Raw genomic sequence first — 24224 nt, 5'->3', positions numbered from 1 at the left:
TGTGTAAGTGCTGTGTTCATGCTGTGTTAGTTTTGTGTTAGTGCTGTGTTAGTGTTGTGTTCATGCTGTGTTAGCGTTGTGTTAATGCTGTGTTAGTTCTGTGTTAGTGTTGTGTTAGTGCTGTGTTCATGTTGTGTTAGTGTTGTGTTCATGCTGTGTTAGTGTTGTGTTAGTGCTGTGTTAGTGTTGTGTTCATGCTGTGTTAGTGTTGTGTTCATGCTGTGTTAGTGCTGTGTTAGTGTTGTGTTCATGCTGTGTTAGTGCTGTGTTCATGCTGTGTTAGTGCTGTGTTAGTGCTGTGTTCATGCTGTGTTAGTGCTGTGTTAGTGCTGTGTTCATGCTGTGTTAGTGCTGTGATGGGTCTGGCAGTTGTTGCATTCAGATTGCAGTGTGCAGTTTCTGGAACCTTGGTGTCATGAGGTGAGGTGAAGTGGGGTTAAACGTTGTGTTCAAGATTATTTCACTCACACGATGACCTGCATGCACGTGTGTGTCCGCTTGTACTCATTTTGACTACAACAGATTATTTTTAGAACCAGCCCACTGAGAAACCGTGCCACAGTTTGACATGGATAGCCCGCTCAGACACAGTATGCTAACACCAAGCTGACCAGACCCTGTTTCAACCCCTTTATGCCGAGCGTGTTGTTGCTGATGATGAGATCTGAGGAGCCATCTTCCAAAATCATGAAGTTGTCAAAACTAAAAGCCCAGATATAAGTGACTCATTTATTAATAAATGAGGAGATTGAGGAGCTTTTAATAGCCTGTAACATTTTGCCAGAATGAATAATTAAAGATTTCTCTGGATTTTGAAATATGGCTTTCTCAAATCAATCGATTTCAAGTGACCCTGTGTCATGAAAGCTTTATTATGCAGGGTTATTATGCACTGACATCTTTTGTAAAAGAACTGTGGCACCAAAGTGAGAGTTGTATGAAAGTGAAAACTGAGATTCAATGAATATACCGTAAACTACGGTTATAACAAACACAAAGGCACCACTAATTTGAGTTCGTTATAACCGTCGTTCATTACAAGCATTTATACAGCATATGTACAGCAAATGGTTGGGACAAAAAACATATGTTCTTGATATCCATTAGTCCGTTATAAGCGTGTTTGTTATAAACATAGTTCACTGAATTGGCACTGTCAAGACAGTAGTGAGTCAGAGAGAAGAGAGATTTCCTCAGTTCAGAGGACTGAGTGAATAGGGCTTAATGCTGCTTTTGACAATATTCCAGTTGTATCAAGACCAGTGAGCAACTTAAGCAATGATGGTACTACAATGAAAGTTTGATGAGAACTGTGTGGCTGTTCCGCAGGATTATTTGTTGCAGACCCTGAAGAGAATGACAATGAAAACATAAATGAGGGTCTCAGATCCAAGGAACCTATGCCTCCACACTGTCCTGGGTGTTATATGAGCACGATGAGAGCAGGAAGATTGAGCGCTTCAGTTCAGATGAATATTTTATGGTTCTCAAGCCACTGTGTGACCAGTTGGGTGAAAGATACTGCCACCATCAGTTGTTGTGGTGTGGACTTACAGGATGTATACCCAAGGCTTGCCATGGAGGATGGTTTAGCAGAGACGGAGTGAATAGCTTGCAGTGTCCTCTGATCATCGACTGAAATTGGATTGATTTCTTCATTTAAAAGCAATTGTAAGTTCACTAGAGTCAATGAGACAGGGCTGCTTTCGGTGTCGTATTGATTCTGTGGGAAAAGGGAGTGATTGGCTGTGTCTGTTGAGGGAGGGTTGAGTGATGTGGTTGTGTCTGTTGACAGAGGGTTGAGTGATGACTGTGTCTGTTTAAGGAGGGTTGAGTGTGTGCTGTGTCTGTTGAGGGAGGGTTGGGTGATGTGTCTGTGTCTGTTGAGGGAGGGTTGAGTGATGTGGTTGTGTCTTTTGACAGAGGTTTGAGTGATGACTGTGTCTGTTTAAGGAGGGTTGAGTTATGGCTGTGTCTGTTGAGGGAGGGTTGAGTGATGACTGTGTCTGTTTAAGGAGGGTTGAGTGAGTGCTGTGTCTGTTGAGGGAGGGTTGAGTGATGGCTGTGTCTTTTGAGGGAGGGTTGAGTGACTGATGTGTCTGTGTCTGTTGAGGGAGGGTTGAGTGATGTGGTTGTGTCTTTTGACAGAGGGTTGAGTGATGATTGTGTCTGTTTAAGGAGGGTTGAGTTGAGTGATGGCTGTGTCTGTTGAGGGAGGGTTGAGTGATGACTGTGTCTGTTTAAGGAGGGTTGAGTGAGTGCTGTGTCTGTTTAAGGAGGGTTGAGTGATGCGTCTGTGTCTGTTGGGGGGGGGGGGGGGGGGGGGGGGTTGAGCGATGTGGCTGTGTCTGTTGAGGGAGGGTTGAGTGTGTGCTGTGTCTGTTGAGGGAGGGTTGGGTGATGTGTCTGTGTCTGTTGAGGGAGGGTTCAGTGATGTGGCTGTGTCTGTTGAGGGGGGGTTCAGCGATGTGGCTGGTCTGTTGAGGGAGGGTTCAGTGATGTGTCTGTGTCTGTTGAGGGAGGGTTCAGTGATGTGGTTGTGTCTGTTGACAGAGGGTTGAGTGATGACTGTGTCTGTTTAAGGAGGGTTGAGTGTGTGCTGTGTCTGTTGAGGGAGGGTTGGGTGATGTGTCTGTGTCTGTTGAGGGAGGGTTGAGTGATGTGGTTGTGTCTTTTGACAGAGGTTTGAGTGATGACTGTGTCTGTTTAAGGAGGGTTGAGTTATGGCTGTGTCTGTTGAGGGAGGGTTGAGTGATGACTGTGTCTGTTTAAGGAGGGTTGAGTGAGTGCTGTGTCTGTTGAGGGAGGGTTGAGTGATGGCTGTGTCTTTTGAGGGAGGGTTGAGTGACTGATGTGTCTGTGTCTGTTGAGGGAGGGTTGAGTGATGTGGTTGTGTCTTTTGACAGAGGGTTGAGTGATGATTGTGTCTGTTTAAGGAGGGTTGAGTGATGGCTGTGTCTGTTGAGGGAGGGTTGAGTGATGACTGTGTCTGTTTAAGGAGGGTTGAGTGAGTGCTGTGTCTGTTTAAGGAGGGTTGAGTGATGCGTCTGTGTCTGTTGGGGGGGGGGGGGGTTGAGCGATGTGGCTGTGTCTGTTGAGGGAGGGTTGAGTGTGTGCTGTGTCTGTTGAGGGAGGGTTGGGTGATGTGTCTGTGTCTGTTGAGGGAGGGTTCAGTGATGTGGCTGTGTCTGTTGAGGGGGGGTTCAGCGATGTGGCTGGTCTGTTGAGGGAGGGTTCAGTGATGTGTCTGTGTCTGTTGAGGGAGGGTTCAGTGATGTGGTTGTGTCTGTTGACAGAGGGTTGAGTGATGACTGTGTCTGTTTAAGGAGGGTTGAGTGTGTGCTGTGTCTGTTGAGGGAGGGTTGGGTGATGTGTCTGTGTCTGTTGAGGGAGGGTTGAGTGATGTGGTTGTGTCTTTTGACAGAGGTTTGAGTGATGACTGTGTCTGTTTAAGGAGGGTTGAGTTATGGCTGTGTCTGTTGAGGGAGGGTTGAGTGATGACTGTGTCTGTTTAAGGAGGGTTGAGTGAGTGCTGTGTCTGTTGAGGGAGGGTTGAGTGATGGCTGTGTCTTTTGAGGGAGGGTTGAGTGACTGATGTGTCTGTGTCTGTTGAGGGAGGGTTGAGTGATGTGGTTGTGTCTTTTGACAGAGGGTTGAGTGATGATTGTGTCTGTTTAAGGAGGGTTGAGTGATGGCTGTGTCTGTTGAGGGAGGGTTGAGTGATGACTGTGTCTGTTTAAGGAGGGTTGAGTGAGTGCTGTGTCTGTTTAAGGAGGGTTGAGTGATGCGTCTGTGTCTGTTGGGGGGGGGGGGGGTTGAGCGATGTGGCTGTGTCTGTTGAGGGAGGGTTGAGTGATGGCTGTGTCTTTTGAGGGAGGGTTGAGTGATGGCTGTGTCTGTTGAGGGAGGGTTGAGTGATGGCTGTGTCTGTTGAGGGAAGGTTCAGTGATGTGGCTGTGTCTGTTGAGGGGGGGTTCAGTGATGTGTCTGTGTCTGTTGAGGGGGGGTTCAGTGATGTGGCTGTGTCTGTTGAGGGAGGGTTCAGTGATGTGGCTGTGTCTGTTGACAAGGGTTGAGCAATGACTGTGTCTGTGGACGGAGGGTTGAGTGATGTGGCTGTGTCTGTTGAGGGAGGGTTCAGTGATGTGGCTGTGTCTGTTGAGGGAGGGTTCAGTGATGGCTGCGTCTGTTGAGGGAGGGTTCAGTGGTGTGTCTGTCTCTGTTGACAAGGGTTGAGCGATGACTGTGTCTGTTGAGGGGGGTTCAGTGATGTGGCTGGTCTGTTGAGGGAGGGTTCAGTGATGTGTCTGTGTCTGTTGAGGGAGGGTTCAGTGATGTGGCTGTGTCTGTTGAGGGGGGGTTCAGCGATGTGGCTGTTTCTGTTAAGGGAGGGTTCAGTGATGTGTCTGTGTCTGTTGAGGGATGGTTCAGCGAGATTCGGATATCAGGCCACTCAAAAAAATCCAATGTTGGCACCAAATCCAAAATGGCCACCATGGAGGAATGTAATGTGAACATGACTCACAACCTAAATATATAAACAAAAATGAACTTTTGGGAATATATTTTCCCAACACTGCAACTGTAAAGTGAATAATTTTATCACTATAGACTATTCATGTTGATTTAGTTAATCTAAAATGTTACAAAAAAAGTGCATTTTTCCAGCATATCTTTAAGAGATACTCCATGAGGGCCAATTAACTATATATTGTCTACCCATATGGTGAATACAATGACAATGACAGAATATTTAAAGAACAGAATTTGCATTTATTAAAAAATGCTGTAAATGGAATCAGGCAAGGACATGAACAGCCTAACATCGGAATCAGACTACACTACCACAAGCGTCTAAGTCATGCCAAGAGCTTCTGAGATGTAGCTGTAAGTCTGAGAGTGGATGCAGAGCAAGGTGTGACTGTGTTGTGCTACGTTCGATGTGTACACCACTTTGCTAATGTGATCACATTTAATTGTCTCTAGCCAACCAAAACATTAGCCATGTTCAAACATGTTTCAAGAGATACAGAATTGGTTCTTTAAAAGTTCTGTTATTTACCATATGAATGTACAGTTAGTTGGCTTTAAAGATGTGTCTTAAAGATTTGCCTAAAAAGGAAAGAAATGCATATTCTTTTAATTTGTTCACAATTTTGATTACCTAAATCAAAACCAATAGTCTGCTAAAGTATAGTTATTTAATTTAAAGATGTAGCGTTTGGTAAATGTATATTAAAAAATGTCCATTTTTCATAATATATTTAGGTTGTGGGTCATGAATCCCAACATCCACATACAACTCATTGTTAAATGCAGTGTTGGTGGGTAGGCAGTAGCAGGAACAATGTACAACTCTATCATTGAATCCCAACATACATGTACAACAAACCATTGTTACATACAGTGTTTGTGGGTAGGCAGTAGCAGGAACAATGTACAACTCTATCATTGAATCCCAACATACGCGTACAACAACTCATTGTTAAATACAGTGTAGGTGGGTAGGCAGTAGCAAGAACAATGTACAACTCTATCATTGAATCCCAACATACGCGTACAACAACTCATTGTTAAATACAGTGTAGGTGGGTATGCTGTAGCAGGAACAATGTACAACTCTATCATTGAATCCCAACATACGCGTACAACAACTCATTGTTAAATACAGTGTTGGTGGGTATGCTGTAGCAGGAACAATGTACAACTCTATCACTGAATCCCAACATACACGTACAACAACTCATTGTTACATACAGTGTTGGTGGGTAGGCAGTAGCAGGAACAATGTACAACTCTATCATTGAATCCCAACATGCGCGTACAACAACTCATTGTTAAATACAGTGTTGGTGGGTATGCTGTAGCAGGAACAATGTACAACTCTATCACTGAATCCCAACATACGCGTACAACAACTCATTGTTAAATACAGTGTTGGTGGGTAGGCAGTAGCAGGAACAATGTACAACTCTATTACTGAATCCCAACATACACGTACAACAACTCATTGTTACATACAGTGTTGGTGGGTAGGCAGTAGCAGGAACAATGTACAACTCTATTACTGAATCCCAACATACACGTACAACTACTCATTGTTAAATACAGTGTAGGTGGGTAGGCAGTAGCAGGAACAATGTACAGCTCTATCACTGAATCCCAACATACACGTACAACAACTCATTGTTAAATACAGTGTGGGTGGGTAGGCAGTAGCAAAAACAATGTACAACTCTATCATTGAATCCCACAACATGGTTCAATGAAATATTCACACAAAGTAAAGGTCAGCAATAGGCTAGATGATAGCAGCTGGGTAAAAGAAGCTATTTTCAGTCTTGGGTATTTTTATCATTGGCAGATTACTGTATTTTCTTGAGTATAATGCACACTTTCTTTTTCCAAAAAAAACAGTTGTGAAGAAAGGGTGTGCATTATACATTCCAGAGTTTTGATGTTTTTTCCCCAAATGCAAAGACATTTGAGTGAGCACGTAACACCGGAAATACCATGTCAAACAAATCTGTTCTGGAGTTCACAATGTAATTACACTGCCTGGTTATAAAAGTGTTCATTGTATATCTGGACTTATGTTTGTAACCTTTTTCATTAATTTTATTCAAAATTTCTTTCAATATTGTTAAAATAAAAATTTGGTGAAATCGTGTGTGAAGTAATCAGTAGATCACACAACCCACAGTTATATACAGCAACCACAGTCATATTACCGATATTGGATACATATATCTTAAATGTCATACTTTGACTTGTTAAAAGTCATATTTGTTTTAGTTTGATGATTCTATGTCGATATGTAGGTCTCACGATCACGAGCATGGGAGCCTCCACAGTGACTAGTCAAATTGTTCCATGCAGAAAAAAAATATCCGGCAATAGCAATCAGCTACACCGAAGTGCTACGCTTATGGTTATTGTTATTTTAAATATATATGGTAAAAGCTGCAACTAAAATAACATCATATTGGAATATATTATTCATGATACAATAATAGTTTCAGAGGTATTGATATCCTGGAGATGTAAAAGGGCATAATGGAGACCGCTTTTATTGATAAATGGCAAGGACCTTTAACTGTCATAGAAGTTGTAGGGCTTTTTACTTAGAAATGGAGTAAGCCTTTAATTGTCACAGAGCTGTTGATGGTCTTTTACGCAGAAATGGACAGGGCCTTTTACTTTTACAGAAATGGGAAGGGCCTTCCAATGAGAATGGAACAAGCTTTTAACTGTTATCTAACTTGGAACTGTCACGGATGTTGGAGGGACTTTCACTGTGAAATGGAGTAGACATTAACTGTCACAGAAATGGTGAGGATCTTTTATTGAGAATGGTGTAGGCCTTTAATGTTGCATAATAAGGAAGGATGCAAAACTGTGACAGAAATGGGATGGCCTTTTGCTGAGAAATAGACAAGGCTTGTACCTGTCTTTGAAACAGAGAGGGCCTTTTGCTGAGAAATGGACAAGGCTTTTACCAGTCTTTGAAATGGAGAGGGTCCTTTGCTGAGAAATGGACCAGGCTTTTACCTGTCTTTGAAATGGAGAGGGCCCTTTGCTGAGAAATGGACCAGGCTTTTACCTGTCTTTGAAATGGAGAGGGCCTTTTGCTGAGAAATGGACAAGGCTTTTATCTGTCTTTGAAATGGAGAGGGCCTTTTACTGAGAAATGGACAAGGCTTTTACCTGTCTTTGAAATGGAGAGGGCCTTTTACTGAGAAATGGACCAGGCTTTTACCTGTCTTTGAAATGGAGAGGGCCTTTTGCTGAGAAATGGACAAGGCTTTTACCTGTCTGTGAAACAGAGAGGGCCTTTTGCTGAGAAATGGACAAGGCTTTTACCTGTCTGTGAAACAGAAAGGGTCCTTTACTGAGAAATGGACAAGGCTTTTACTTGTCTTTGAAACGGAGAGGGTCCTTTGCTGAGAAATTGACCAGGCTTTTACCTGTCTTTGAAATGGAGAGGGCCTTTTGCTGAGAAATGGACAAGGCTTTTACCTGTCTTTGAAACGGAGAGGGCCTTTTGCTGAGAAATGGACAAGACTTTTACCTGTCTTTGAAATGGAGAGGGCCTTTTGCTGAGAAATGCACAAGGCTTTTACCTGTCTGTGAAACGGAGAGGGCATTTTGCTGAGAAATGGACAAGGCTTTTACTTGTCTCTAAAACGGAGAGGGTCCTTTGCTGAGAAATGGACAAGGCTTTTACTTGTCTCTAAAACGGAGAGGGACCTTTGGCTGAGAAATGGACCAGGCTTTTACCTGTCTTTGAAATGGAGAGGGCCTTTCCTTATTGCAGAAATGGGAAGCACCATGAGAACTGTCATTGAATTTGTAGGGCCTTCAGTATTCACTTTTAAGGAGAGGGCAGAGGCAGAGGGCAGAGGGATTGTCACAGAAATAGGAATGACGTTTGCTGAGTTGGTTGGTTGTTTTACACCACACTCAGCAATATTCCAGCTAAATGATGGCGGTCTGTAAATAATCAATTCTGTACCAGGCAATCCAGTGAGTAATATCATGAGCATTGATCCACGCAATTGGGATCGATGACATGCATCAACCAATCCGATCACCCGATCATGTTAGTCACCTTTTATGACAAGCATAGTTACCTTTTTCGGCAAGCATGGGTTGCTGAAGACCTATTCTACCCCGGAATCTTCACGGTTCAACTTTTGCTGAGAAATGGAAAGGCCTTTAAATGGAGAGTGTTGTAACTGTGACAGAAACATGGTGAGTCTCTCACTGTGACAGACAAGGGAATGTCTTTAACTGTGAAAAAAGGAAGGGCCTTTACTGTGACTGAAAAGGTAAAGGCCTTTTAACTGTGACAGAAAGGGAGAGGGACTTTAACTTGGACTAAATGGGAGAACGCCTTTAACAGAAAAGGGCAGGGTACAAAGTGCCGCTGATTGAAACTCAAGGCAGAAATATGGAAAGGATTTGGAATATTTTTGATTGTTTTCATCAAACAGATGTTTCAGCACAAATCACCCACAGACAATGTGCCGTGAAAGCAAACAGAGTGATCTGAGGGGTCTTCATCTACTTAGGAGGGATAAATCTGGAGCTAATATGCCTGTGACTCATCCCGCGGGTCTACTAGCTTTAGATAACTCATTTTGTGTCGTCATCTTCTGTCCTATCATGAGCAGATTCTCCAACTAGGCTCAATGGTTAATCCGCGATGAAAGTTAGATAAGATCCCCTCCAGGATGTAACGAAGGCAAGCCTGTGGTTCTATAGCCTCCACAAGTTGGCTCAGAAATGCAAAAACAGGATATTCTCTTGGAAGGAGACACAATTTGATTAAGGTAAAGAATTTAGGGCATGTATGTAGGGCCCCAGGGACACCTAGTTATTCATTTATTATCCAATTTAGTTGAGCTGTTCGCAGTTATATCACAGATATGGGAGAATTATATTTGTTTTTATCTATGCGCAAATGGAAATCGTATTTCAATAAGCATTTTTTATTGTATGGAAAGTGCTTTGATTGGAGTAGAATTTTCAAGATTATTAAATTTTACCAGTTGGTTCTCTAAAGGCTTAGCCCTAGGTGAGAGATGCTCTCTGGTTAAGGAAGACGATTTTTCAGTTGAGATGCTGTTGAATTCTGTAAGTATTGTGGAAGCAGTGTTGTATTAATAATGTAGCAGTTTAAATTCATTGATTATTTAAGCTGATTGTGATCTTTATGGTGGCTGGGTTGTGAAGCAGGTTTGGTTTTGTGTATGTGCACTGATCTGAAAATACTTTGCAAACAAGCAAAGCAGCTGTGAACAGTAGCAGTATGCCCATTTTTTTGTGATGATGATGATGATGATGATGATATTTCTACCATACTGTATATTTATTATGATAACTGAGTTTGGTGACGAGCACCTCCGAACACCGAGGCTGTAATTTAATCACCAAGTCTCTCCTTGATTGTTTCATCACGATCCAGAAATCTAACAAATTGTCTGAGTTGGTTGTTTCATTCGCTGTTTTAACGCTATACCGACCAATGATGCAGGTAACATTCATGTGTTGTCATGCATGTGTGAAACAGCCTGTTACCTGAGGTAATTATCTATGTATGCTCATGCATTCTCACAGGTGCAAATATCACCTGAGTTGGGGATGGGCTCAAAATATTGCTGTTTATTGTACTTTATTGAGATATGTGTTGACGGGTTAATAATTTAATATATGTACAGCAATATCTTTGCTTGGAATAGTTAAAAGCTATGAAACGGGATGAGTATTGGAAGGTTGCGTATTTTAATTAAGAAGTATTTGTTGTTCAACAGATGATTTCTTTAGATAGCATCTGATGCCCCTGATGACGTGTATGAATCTGTACTATCACCCAAAGGTATGATAACTAGCTGAGCAAGACTGATATCTAGCAAAGACTGCATTAATCCTCCCTTTAACATGTGTACCGTATTCGACGTGATAAGCGCCCCGCAGTAAATAAGGGCCCACGGGGATATTTGCTAATATATTGGCAAGTGAACAATCATAATTAGCACCTTTTCCGATTGATCAATGTATACAAGATGTATTCATTCGTTTATAATCGTGTGTTATATTGGCAATTAAATTCTCGAAAATATGTCTAATATGTACAATATGCACAGATTCTTCTTTTATATCATTTCAGTCTGTCAGCAAAAGTAACAAAATTTACAATTTTCAACGCTGTTTCTTTTCTCACGACATTTATATTCTAATAAGAGCCCCCTATTTCTAATTTTGAGAGCGACCTGGGCGCTTATTAGGTCGAATAAGATAAGTTGGAATGTCGTGTTATGTCTTGCCAGGAACCCTTTATTGTTAGCTAAGATAGGCTCAATTGGTTTGAGCTCACAATGTCTGACTGGCATAAGACAACAAGACCATGTTGTGATGCCAACACATATGTCTTGTACTTTACTGGTTTCTTATTCAAGCAAAGTTTCTCCTTGAGTTGAACTTTTGTTTCATATGGTCTGAAGTCGACATTGCAAGATGTCAGATATTCCTGCATGGTCACCTTCAGACTACTCATGGTTGGTGCGACAGTATCTGGTTCCTGACGTTATATTAACTGGCGTTATCCATGACAATGACACAGGGGTTGTTCGGATTGAGCAGAAGCTGATGTTCCAACCAGTCTATGAACACATCACCTTTCATTTCCTTTTGAGAATCACCAGTTTTCTTTTTCGCCTCGAAAACTAGCTCACATTCATCAGTAAGCCCTAAATCACGGGTTCTGGCGTGCAAAACAATGAATCGATTAGCTCTACCTGATGGGACCATGGGTGCTTTTTGTCCATCTGACGGTAGCCACATGCAGTCAGTGGAATGATTCTTAAACACCCAGGTTTCATCAAGCTAAATGACCTGGAAGCCCTGACTGCGATAGTTATGAATGGTGCAGAGATAATGTGATGTCATAGACAGGATAGAATAGTTTCCCCTGAAAACTGCTCAGTCATCGCCATGCGGCAGTGTATCAAAATCCCATCTTGTGGAAGGCATATATCAGTGTAGTCGCGTAAACTTCAGTTGGAGGTACCTCCTGCTCATAAAGGTCATAAAGCTATGAACTTGCTGATTTTGTTCGATTTTTTATTTGGTATAATTGTTGATAGGACTCCCTGTGACTGAAATACATCAGGGTTAAATGGGCCCCCCCCACCCTGGTGGATGACCTTTATAAGGTTCACTAATCCGTGAGCCTCCCAGACAGATCGGAGGTATCACATGTGTGCTTTAGCATTTTCTCAGCCAGCAGTGACCCAGATCTCCATCCCAGCAGTGACACAGTGAACTATATCTGTGAGACAACCCAGAAAATGCAGCAATAAATACCCATATATATCTCGTCTCGTATTCCCCAAGGACCCATATTCTGCCAGCAGCCAGCTTGTCTGACCCTGAATGTGATGAAAGACTGTTGATATGGGAATAATTACCTCAATAATATTACTTCAGGAAGAATAAATAACCTTTGAAGTACAATGATTTGTGATTCTGTAGAATATGAGTACCTTGTTTATGTCCCTGTTGGAAAATGGCTCTCAGCTGGGAGTGTTCCCTTGGTGTACTGACCACCTTCAATCTGGATGTGTATAACTGACCAGTGTTAAAACTGCCATCACAGATCTAACACATTGTATATCTAGCTCTCAATGTGTACTGACCAGTGTTAACACAATGTAGAACTAGTTCTCTTTGTTTTCTGATCAATGTTATTACGATGTTGAACAAGTTCTCTTTATGTTTTGATCAGTGTTAACACAATGTAGAACCAGTTCTCTTTATGTTCCGATCAGTGTTTTCCCTCCATCACATATCTAACACAATGTAGAATTAGCTCCCAGTGTGTACTGACCAGTGTTAACACAATGTAGAACCTTCTCCCAGTGTGTACTGATCAGTGTTAACACAATGTAGAACTATCCCCCAGTGTGTACTTATCAGTGTTAACACAATGTAGAACTATCTCCCAGTGTGTACTGACCAGTGTTAACACAATGTAGAACTATCTCCCAGTGTGTACTGACCAGTGTTAACACAATGTAGAACTATCTCCCAGTGTGTACTGACCAGTGTTAACACAATGTAGAACTATCTCCCAGTGTGTACTGACCAGTGTTAACACAATGTAGAACTAGCTCCCAGTGTGTACTGATCAGTGTTAACACAATGTAGAACTATCCCCCAGTGTGTACTTATCAGTGTTAACACAATGTAGAACTATCCCCCAATGTGTACTGATCAGTGTGAACACAATGTAGAACTAGCTCCCAGTGTGTACTGACCAGTGTTAACACAATGTAGAACTATCTCCTAGTGTGTACTGACCAGTGTTTTCCCTCCATCACATAACTAACACAATGTAGAACTATCTCCCAGTGTGTACTGACCAGTGTTAACACAATGGAGAACTATCTCCCAGTGTGTACTGACCAGTGTTAACACAATGTAGAACTATCTCCCAGTGTTGTACTTATCAGTGTTAACACAATGTAGAACTAGCCCCCAGTGTGTACTGATCAGTGTTATCACAATGTAGAACTATCTCCCAGTGTGTACTGACCAGTGTTAACACAATGTAGAACTATCTCCTAGTGTGTACTGACCAGTGTTTTCCCTCCATCACATAACTAACACAATGTAGAACTATCTCCCAGTGTTGTACTTATCAGTGTTAACACAATGTAGAACTAGCCCCCAGTGTGTACTGATCAGTGTTAACACAATGTAGAACTATCTCCCAGTGTGTACTGACCAGTGTTAACACAATGTAGAACTCCCAGTGTGTACTGACCAGTGTTAACACAATGTAGAACTATCCCCCAATGTGTACTGATCAGTGTGAACACAATGTAGAACTAGCTCCCAGTGTGTACTGACCAGTGTTAACACAATGTAGAACTATCTCCTAGTGTGTACTGACCAGTGTTTTCCCTCCATCACATAACTAACACAATGTAGAACTATCTCCCAGTGTGTACTGACCAGTGTTAACACAATGGAGAACTATCTCCCAGTGTGTACTGACCAGTGTTAACACAATGTAGAACTATCTCCCAGTGTTGTACTTATCAGTGTTAACACAATGTAGAACTAGCCCCCAGTGTGTACTGATCAGTGTTATCACAATGTAGAACTATCTCCCAGTGTGTACTGACCAGTGTTAACACAATGTAGAACTATCTCCTAGTGTGTACTGACCAGTGTTTTCCCTCCATCACATAACTAACACAATGTAGAACTATCTCCCAGTGTTGTACTTATCAGTGTTAACACAATGTAGAACTAGCCCCCAGTGTGTACTGATCAGTGTTAACACAATGTAGAACTATCTCCCAGTGTGTACTGACCAGTGTTAACACAATGTAGAACTCCCAGTGTGTACTGACCAGTGTTAACACAATGTAGAACTAGCTCCCAGTGTTGTACTTATCAGTGTTAACACAATGTAGAACTAGCCCCCAGTGTGTACTGATCAGTGTTAACACAATGTAGAACTATCTCCCAGTGTGTACTGACCAGTGTTAACACAATGTAGAACTCCCAGTGTGTACTGACCAGTGTTAACACAATGTAGAACTAGCTCCCAGTGTGTACTGATCAGTGTTAACACAATGTAGAACTAGCCCCAAGTGTGTACTGATCAGTGTTAACACAATGTAGAACTTTCTCCCAGTGTGTACTGACCAGTGTTAACACAATGTAGAACTCCCAGTGTGTACTGACCAGTGTTAACACAATGTAGAACTAGCTCCCAGTGTGTACTGACCAGTGTTAACACAATGTAGAACTAGCCCCAAGTGTGTACTGATCAGTGTTAACACAGTGTAGAACTATCTCCCAGTGTGTACTGACCAGTGTTAACACAATGTAGAACTAGCTCCCAGTGTGTACTGACTAGTGTTTTTCCTCCATCACATGTCTAACACAATGTAGAACTAGCTCCCAGTGTGTACTGACCAGTGTTAACACAATGTAGAACTAGCTCCCAGTGTGTACTGACTAGTGTTTTTCCTCCATCACATGTCTAACACAATGTAGAACTATCTCCCAGTGTGTACTGACCAGTGTTAACACAATGTAGAACTAGCTCCCAGTGTGTACTGACCAGTGTTAACACAATGTAGAACTATCTCCCAGTGTGTACTGACCAGTGTTAACACAATGTAGAACTAGCTCCCAGTGTGTACTGATCAGTGTTAACACAATGTAGAACTATCCCCCAGTGTGTACTTATCAGTGTTAACACAATGTAGAACTAGCTCCCAGTGTGTACTGACCAGTGTTAACACAATGTAGAACTATCTCCCAGTGTGTACTGACCAGTGTTAACACAATGTAGAACTAGCTCCCAGTGTGTACTGACTAGTGTTTTTCCTCCATCACATGTCTAACACAATGTAGAACTAGCTCCCAGTGTGTACTGACCAGTGTTAACACAATGTAGAACTAGCTCCCAGTGTGTACTGACTAGTGTTTTTCCTCCATCACATGTCTAACACAATGTAGAACTAGCTCCCAGTGTGTACTGACCAGTGTTTTCCCTCCATCACATGTCTAACACAATGTAGAACTAGCTCCCAGTGTGTACTGACTATGTAACACAATGCTGTGTTGTGTGCAGGCCCTGCCCCATGCCTAGTTGCTTGTTATGAGCAGAGACAAAGGTAAGACTTAATTGATTGCAGCCCAGTCTGCGGTGCGTTGTCGACGTTGCTGTCAACGATGTTGCAGGACAGCAGGAGTGATAGATGTGGGGTCGGTGAAGTGTAGGTTCATTTGCATGCAGTATTAAGTACAATATTAACAAGCCTTGCTATAGCCTTATTTACTGTAGTTATGCCCTAAAGCTAGACATTATTTTTCTTCAGATATGGAGCTGGAGCTGTCTGATGCCGCAAAGTGATAATGGTTGGCTCACCCAAATGCCATTCATTCAAGATTTAATATGGAAGGATCGGAGAACATCAGAGCTTGTTATACCATATTCTCAGCAGGAACTGAAATGATATTTCATGGTGGGAATCGACGACCAGTGAGGGTTTGGTTTGGGATTGTTTGATTGGAAAATGCCAAACACATTGAAGGCTTGACAGAGGCACACTCTTTGTTAAAGAGTATTGAATGATTACATGTGTGAAGAGGCAGAGGCTTTGTAAAGGTGGCTGACAGAGAAGATCCCTACTCCACTGCACTGACTGAAGTGATTGTATACAGTAGGGTGTATTACATTGGATTACTGCTCTGCCAGAGAAGATCCCTACTCCATTGCACTGACTGAAGTGATTGTGTACAGTAGGGTGTATTACATTGGATGACGGCTCTGCCAACGCTTTTCAGAAATAGAACATTGATATCAACAACTGTGCATTTGGATTAATGAGGAATCAAGTTAACTGTTAGTTGCCTTCGATACTAGTTGTACACATGTTCTAGAAGGTAAGAAATTGGATATTTCTGAGAAGAGAGAAGACAATTGTAATATTAGTGTGCTTTGGATATCTTGTGTTGTGTAACAAGCAGTTCAAGGATACCGTGTTTATGTTTCTTGGGCTTCCTTTCATTGAAATTCATTGTGTTACCAGGGAAGAAGAGTCACCTTGAACAAGCTTGTTTTACAATGACTTTTTGACGTGGATAACCTTGCCAAGACGTTTTGTGCCAGTGTCGTTTAGGTCCTGGTTGAAACTCTATTTCATGCTGCAACTTGTAACAACTGAACAAGACATGCATTTTTTTGTGAAACTTTGAAACAAGTGATATTTTTTTTAACCCAGAAACCTACCAGTCTTAAGTCTCCTTTCTGAGACCTTCGAAATCAAATCTGTGATTTCAGATCACCTGTGATTACTGGGAATGAGATGTTTCTTCATGGACAGGACCCTTCTGTTCCCTCTTCCAACAAGCTGGAGCCATCAGTAGAACACCCCAACAGTGAGATGAGATATTTTGATAATGGCTTCCTTGTTCAAGTGTGATTTGGTTTGGGGAAAGTGATACTACACACCTCCACGTATACAATACAGGTCCATAGATGACCTTGATGACCGTGACGAAGGTGTGACTTTCTAGGAGGCCTTCAACCATGCCATCAGGGTGTAACCTCAGACCCCAGGACAAGTGCAATGGTGGCACAGGATGTGTCATGACCTCGAATCATACGGAAGGCATGATAGGGAAAGATGTGGAGAAGGGGGACGACCCGACTTTGCTCGGGTTCCTTCCAAGAATGTCTGTGCAGGAAGTGCCGGCATCGTGGTGGACGAGCAGAGAGAAGTATCTCATGGCTGTGTGTACACTGCTCTTCCTGGCATGCATCGCTTTTATTGCTGTAGCATTTACAAGGTCTGGTAAGGAGGTGTATTTTTGCTAGTTTCCATATTTGGTATGAAGAATAGAGTGAGTGAGGTGGGTTTAACACTGCTTTTGACTGTAAGCCAGTTATTAGAAAAGCCTAAAGTATTGCAGGTCTTTGACATTTACAACTTTAGCGTAATCTATGAGCTTAGGTATGGTGCTGACAAACCTAGAAACATAATCAGGGTGAACCAGGATTCAAACTCACAATCATAAGTTTCTGAATGCCCAAGGGACGCAACTCTGCACAGCGAAGTGTGGGGCCTTGGTCAGCTGGGCCACCTGGGTCCACCTTGAAGGAAAGAACTATTGTGCTCATGCAGTTAAACTGGGTTTAAGTGTCCACAGTGTGATGAGTGTTGGTTGGGTGATGGCAAGGGTATATGGTTTATATATCAGCTAGATAAATGACATAACAGTTAGGTTACATTACAGCAATATATGTTACACAGGTTATGTATCAGATAGACAGGTTATGCACCAGGTAGATTGGTTACATAACAGCTAGATAGGTTATATATCTATATATAACCTAACAGTTAGGATACAGTACAATATATGTTACATACGTTATGTATCAGATAGATAGGTTATGCACCAGGTAGATTGGTTACATAACAGTTAGATAGGTTACATAACAGCAATATATGTTACATATCAGCTGGATAGGTTACATAACAGCTAGATAGCAAAATATTAAGCTACATAGATATCAGCTTGATACATATATAACAAATAGATAGGTTACCTAACAGGTAGATAGCTGTATATATTAAGCTACATAGGTTATATGAATCTTGTTAGCTAGATAGGTTAAATAACAGCTAGATAGCTATATATATAAAGCTACCTCAGTCATATGAATCTTGTTAGCTAGATAGGTTACATAACAGCTAGATAGCCATATATATGCTACATAGGTTATATGAATCTTGTTAGCTAGATAGGTTACATAACAGCTAGATAGCTATATATATTAAGCTACATCGAACATATGCATCTTGTTAGCTAGACAGGTTACATAACAGCTAGATAGCTATATATATTAAGCTACATCGAACATATGCATCTTGTTAGCTAGACAGGTTACATAACAGCTAGATAGCTATATATATTAAGCTACATTGAACATATGCATCTTGTTAGCTAGACAGGTTACATAACAGCTTGATAGCTATATATATAAAGCTACATAGGTTATATGAATCTTAACAGCTAGGGGTGGTCGGGTAGCCTAGTGATTAAAGCGTTCGCTCGTCACGCCGAAGACCCGGGTTCGATTCTCGACATGGGTACAATGTGTGAAGCCCATTTCTGGTGTCCCCCGCCATGATATTGCTGGAATATTGCTAAAAGCGGCGTAAAACCTTACTCACACACACACACACACATAACAGCTAGATAGTCATACATTATGCTACATAGGTCATATGAATCTTGTTAGCTAGATAGGTGACATAACAGCTAGATAGCTATATATATATTAAGCTACATCGAACATATGAATCTTGTTAGCTAGATAGGTTACATAACAGCTTATATAACTGGTATATAACAGATAGATAGGTTACATAACAAATAGATAGGTTATATAAATCATATCAGCTAGATAGGTCACATATTAGCTTGTCGTGAGAGGTGACTAACGGATCGGATGGTCAGACTCGCTGACTTGGTTGATGCATGTCATCAAACCCATCAGTGTGGATCATGCCCATTCATGATATCAATCACTGGACTGTCTGGTCCAGACTCGATTATTTACAGACTGCCATCGTATTGCTGGAATATTGCTGAGTGTGGCGTTAAACAACAAACAAACAAATCAGCTAGACAGCTGACATGTAACCTAACAGACAGATAGGTTATAAAAAATGTTCAGCTCGAAAGGTTATATAACAGATAGGTTATAACAAAAAATTCAGTTCTATAGGTTATATAACATAGGTTATAACAAAAAAATAAGTTTGATAGGTTTTACAACAGATAGGTTATAACAAAAAAATCAGTTCAATAGGTTATATAACAGAAAGGTTATAACAAAAAATTCAACTCGATAGGTTACATAACAGATAGGTTATATATAAGCTAAACTGGTTATATAACAGCAAATAGGTTTGTGTCAGGTGGCACAGTGACTGAGGGACACAGAGCCTGTGTGGCTACACTGTTTGCAATGGAACAAATAAGAACTACAAAGAATGTTTCAGTTTCTGTCAATTGCAAACCCCTTTCTCTGCAGAGAGCATCTCAACATGTGAGTTTGGAGAGTTAGTTTACACAACACTTCATAAGTCTCCAGTACCTTCCGCTCCACTGCGGGTGGTTCTGTGACAACCACATGCTGGCTTCATTCCTCTCAACAAGACAATGCTGCTGTAATTGATTTGACGAACAGTCGCCAGGAGTTATATTTCATCTGATGGTGGTGGGAACTGTGTTGTATGAGAGCATGGTAACTGCGATGGCTAATCAAATAGATGGATATCTTGCTGGTGGGTGTCTTCAGATAATAGAAAGTTGTGACAGTATGACAGTAGACAGATGCTTACATTTCCTGAATTTAAAAATGATGGCTACTGATATATTTTTCTATTTTTTGCAAATGTGTCTTTTTAAAAACATTTTGTCCAAATTTCTCTTTTGTAGGAATCTGAAACATGTGAAAGTTAGTATTTGTGTTACACAGACATGACAGGCAGGATTTATTTTCAATAAATATGAGAAAAAGTATTCCTGGGTATGTTTTCCAAAGGGTTTGGGTGAGTAATGTATGTTATCATACTGGCAAAACTTATAGGATATATCTTAACATAAATCCCAATTTTTATGGACAGTCAGTGAGGTAGGCTAGTGGTGAAAGGATTCACTTCTAATTGTGAAGGACCCTTGAAGATCCGGATAGAGAAAAGGTCACGAGTAACACATGCTTGCAGAAGAAGGTTACTACGCTTGTCATACGTACTAACAGACTCGCTGCCTTGGTTGAAGCATGTTTAAAACATTTTTATCTACTTACGAAAACAGTTTTACCAGGTATAAACCTGATTATTTACAGATATTATCTTGTACAGAATTCTTTTAATAAATTAAGGCAGATGTTTCACTGGGTTCAGATGGATGGATGGATGGATGTATTGATCTTTGTATTGATGAGGGGATGGATGGATGGATGGATGTATTCATCTTTGTATCAATGGATGAATGAGGTGAGGGATGGAGGGATGTATTGATCTTTGTATTAATGGATTGATTAGGTGATGGATGGACGTATTGATCTGTGTAGTAATGGTTGGATGAGGTGATGGATGGAGGGATGTATTGATCTTTGTATTGATGGATGAATGAGGTGATGGATGGAGGGATGTATTGATCTTTATATTGATTGATGGATGGAGGGATGTATTGATCTTTGTATTGATGGAGGGGTGTATTGATCTTTGTATCAATGGATTGATGAGGTGGTGGATGGAGGGATGTATTGATCTTTGTATTGATGGATGGATGAGGTGATGGATGGAGGGATGTATTGATCTTTGTATTGATGGATGGATGCAGGGATGTATTGATCTTTATATTGATTGATGGATGGAGGGATGTATTGATCTTTGTATTGATGGATGGATGGATGGATGTTTTGATCTTTGTATTGATGGATTGATGAGGTGATGGATGGAGGGGTGTATTGATCTTTGTATCAATGGATGGAAGAGATGATGGATGGAGGGATGTATTGATCTTTGTATTGATGAATGGAGGGATGTATTGATCTTTGGATTGATGGATTGATGAGGTGATGGATGGAGGGGTGTATTGATCTTTGTATCAATGGATGGATGAGGTGATGGATGGAGGGATGTATTGATCTTTGTATTGATGGATGGATGGAGGGATGTATTGATCTTTGTATCAATGAATGGATGAGGTGATGGATGGAGGGATGTATTGATCTGTGTATTGATGGATGGATGGAGGGATGTATTGATCTTTGTATCAATGGATGGATGAGGTGATGGATGGAGGGGTGTATTGATCTTTGTATTGATGGATGGATGTAGGGATGTATTGATCTTTGTATTGATGGATGGATGGAGGGATGTATTGATCTTTGTATTGATGGATGGAGGGATGTATTTATCTTTGTATTGATGGATTGATGAGGTGATGGATGGATCAATGAATTGATGGAAGGGTGAATGGATGGAGGGATGTATTGATATTTGTATTGATGGATGGAGTGATGGATAAGGTGATGAATGGTTTGATGAATTGTTTGGTGAATGGTTGGATAATGTATTGATGAGGTGATCGATGGATGGATCAATGAATTGATGGGTGCATGGATTGCTTAAGTCATCAGTAATGCAGATATATCACGACAGCATGCAGTTTAATTTTGCCTGGACCAGACAAACCAGTGGTTGATAGCACGAACATAGATAGGTTCACTCATGGTACAGTGACACACACAGTCATATTGGCCACTCAGTCCCTGTTTCGAGGGCCTTGTAAAAAATCACTATTTCAAAAGTAAGAAGATATTGGGAATTATTGATTTGTGTACATTCATGCCTGATTCACAAATATCTACTTTTGTATAGATCTCTGATTCTCAACTGTACCATGTCATCTGTACGACAGGTAGATGTTGACTATGTCATGATTTCCTCATGATTAATGACATTTGGGGTTGCGCAGTGAACCAAAACCAATTCCAGCAGACATCCTCAGTACCTTGGACAAAGCTGCTAATGCTGAAGAAAGCCCAAAATGATGCAGGTCCAAGACAACAATCACTTTGGTCTCAAATCTGCAAGCATAATTATGGTGCTTCCAGGGATTTATCAAGACAGGCTCTGAGGCCAATATTCAACACGCAGTCAAATATTAAGAGCAAATGGAATGATAAGTCTCCCAATTTATGTTAATATATATAACCAATAACTACTTTTATAGCTTTGTAGAGATAACATGTATTTCACTTGTAACAAGACGAACAAAAAGGAAGGTGTTGTAATGTTTAGTTATATATTATTGTATTGAATGCTATCTCAAAATACAATGTTATGATAGGCCTACCTCTGAATTTAAGAAAACAAGAACTTTAAGAATCCCAGTTTTGAACTGTTAATAGCCATTTTCTCCCAAATTGCCTGCAGGGGGTATTTAGTTTAGAATCCTGGAGAAATCCCTGGTGCCACTGACTAATGGTCATTATCATGGCACAACTGTGATTCTGGCCCATGACCTGCACATCATCATCAGTGAGTTAAGGCACTCATGTCCAAAATCCAAGAAAACTTAGAATCCAATTTGCATGGTCTTATGTACAGTATATCTGAATTCCAGAGTGAGTGAGTTGGGTTTAACGCCGCTTTTAAAAGTATTCCAGTTATATCGCGGCATGTCAGCATAATGTGGGAGGAAAGCCTGAAGTGATGCAGGTCTCAGAAACCCACGAGCACGGGTATGGTGCTGACAAACCTAGAAACATTATCAGGGCGAACCAGGATTCGAACCCACAATCATAGGTTTCTGGCGTGCCCAAGGGACGCAACTCTTAGACGACTGTGCCACCTGTGCCCCCTGAAATCCAGAAGAGAAGGATCTGACCAAGATTCCCTGGGGTTTAGCCTTGGCTGTTTCGTCTGGTGTGGTAAAGGTTTAGCCTGCTACACAGGGTCTACTGTACCACATGTAACAGTGTGTACAGGAGAGAGTTGGCCTATTTCTGATAAGACTTAGATTTGATTCTTTTCTGGGTACAAGTTGTGAAGCTCATTTAATGGTGCTCCCACTCAATGTTGTTTGCATATATTGTGAAAAGCAGCTTAATAATTGACTCATACACTCACCTGAACATTCAGTTATGAATTATTGATAGTGCCATGTATGTTTGTATTTCAGAAGAATCCAAACACTGTTTAACAGCTGACTGCATTAAAACAGGTAATATGAGACTTAACATTTATTATCTTCAGCCATGATTTATATGGCAGAATTACTTATGATCATAAATGTAATATGGGACTTGATTCAATTTAATCAAAATCTGATTTTTTACAATATTGTTCTTCAAGACCTGAGCCGATCAGTGTTGAGGCTTTTGAATTCTCGTCACTAACATATCTGATTTCTGTGTTGAGGCTTTTGAATTCAAATGTTTGGTTCTGAATGTAGATGATTATGGCCCCACAATTATTTTGTTGTCAATATTTTGTACTCCCTGCAACTTCTGAGAGCCAAAATATCCCCTGAAAGAAGTACCAAATTTGTGTTCAACATGGTTTTTCTGTGGTGTGGGGATGGTTGACAGCCTTATTTACCCTTGATATGTACAAAAATATATTTCTTTCTTTTGTTTAATCATCCTCAAATTGATTGTTCAATTGTTTTGCCCCCATGCTTGCTGAACTGTGTCACTCCTCATTAATACTGTTGTTTATAATTATGACTTTATCAATGTCAGATGACCTTGGCTATAAAAACCATGATCTATTGATGAAGAAAAACAGTGGTCTCACCCTAGCTAGAGTTTAGGTAGGTTCCAAGGGCACCAACACCACAACCACAACCACTATGAACTGACCTGGCAGACAGTGATTGTTTATATCTACCTGCATATTAAATATCCTGCAAGCTATCAATGTTTTCACTTCTGATCGAGAACCATTGTTACAAGGTGATTTCCAAATTGAGCGCAGAGGTTAACCGCAAAACTGTTCCCACAGAATAGGTTGTGAAATCAGTAAATGGCCACACAAGATCAAACAATGTATTTTTACACACAGTTTTTGTATTACAAATAAAAGGTCAATACAGCAGGTCAAGTAATTTGTAGCAGCAGTAACAGGTAACAGGCCCTAGTACTAATGATTATGCTCACAAAGATTCAGAATATTGTCACTGTGGAATATATTGAAGGAGAACGGTCTCGTACTTGAATCCAGAATACTGTTGGAAGTTGGCAGGAACTTGATGTTTCCAAACAGGTATCTGCTTGGAATAGTCCAGACTATTGCTGGTTTTGTAGTATTAGCCCAGAGGGATACCATGCCACATTAGCATGGATACCCCTTTCAGACACAGTATACGGACTCTGAGCTGACCGGTCTTTGTTTAATCCCCTTAAGCGCCAGGCAAGGTAACAAAGTAAGAGTAAGATCTTGGCATGATGCAGCCAGGGTTCAAACCACTGACCTTCCTCTCTCCGGGTAGAAGCTGTATCAACCAGACCAGGGCAGCGGTCAGGTCAAAAATGCCCGAATCACCCTCTTGTTGCTGTCCTGTCCAGAAACTTCTAAATTATCAAGCCTGCGATGTTCATGTTG

General features: G+C 41.1%; 1 protein-coding gene across 5 annotated transcripts in view; it reads left to right on the top strand.

The window, feature by feature from the left end:
• LOC139471631 (neprilysin-1-like) overlaps positions 1-24224 on the top strand; it is a 92622-nt gene that overhangs the window by 25602 nt on the left and 42796 nt on the right. For 3 of the 5 annotated variants that reach the window (XR_011653858.1, XM_071254029.1, XM_071254028.1), the window contains exons 3-4: positions 15408-16886; positions 22801-22842. Coding sequence is in view for 4 of the 5 variants with exons in the window: in XM_071254029.1 (XP_071110130.1) it covers positions 16622-16886; positions 22801-22842 (307 nt within the window). In the remaining variant the exon portion in view is untranslated. Of the gene's footprint in view, positions 1-1587; positions 1672-15282; positions 15306-15407; positions 16887-22800; positions 22843-24224 lie in introns of those variants that run through there. The other 2 variants (XM_071254030.1, XM_071254031.1) reach the window with 2 other exon arrangements.

Source organism: Haliotis cracherodii, unplaced genomic scaffold (assembly GCF_022045235.1).
Source record: "Haliotis cracherodii isolate W230 unplaced genomic scaffold, xgHalCrac1.p SCAF_23, whole genome shotgun sequence".
Taxonomy (NCBI): domain Eukaryota; kingdom Metazoa; phylum Mollusca; class Gastropoda; order Lepetellida; family Haliotidae; genus Haliotis; species Haliotis cracherodii.
Note: the sequence above shows the minus strand (reverse complement) of the source record. Positions and strands in the feature narration are given on the sequence as shown.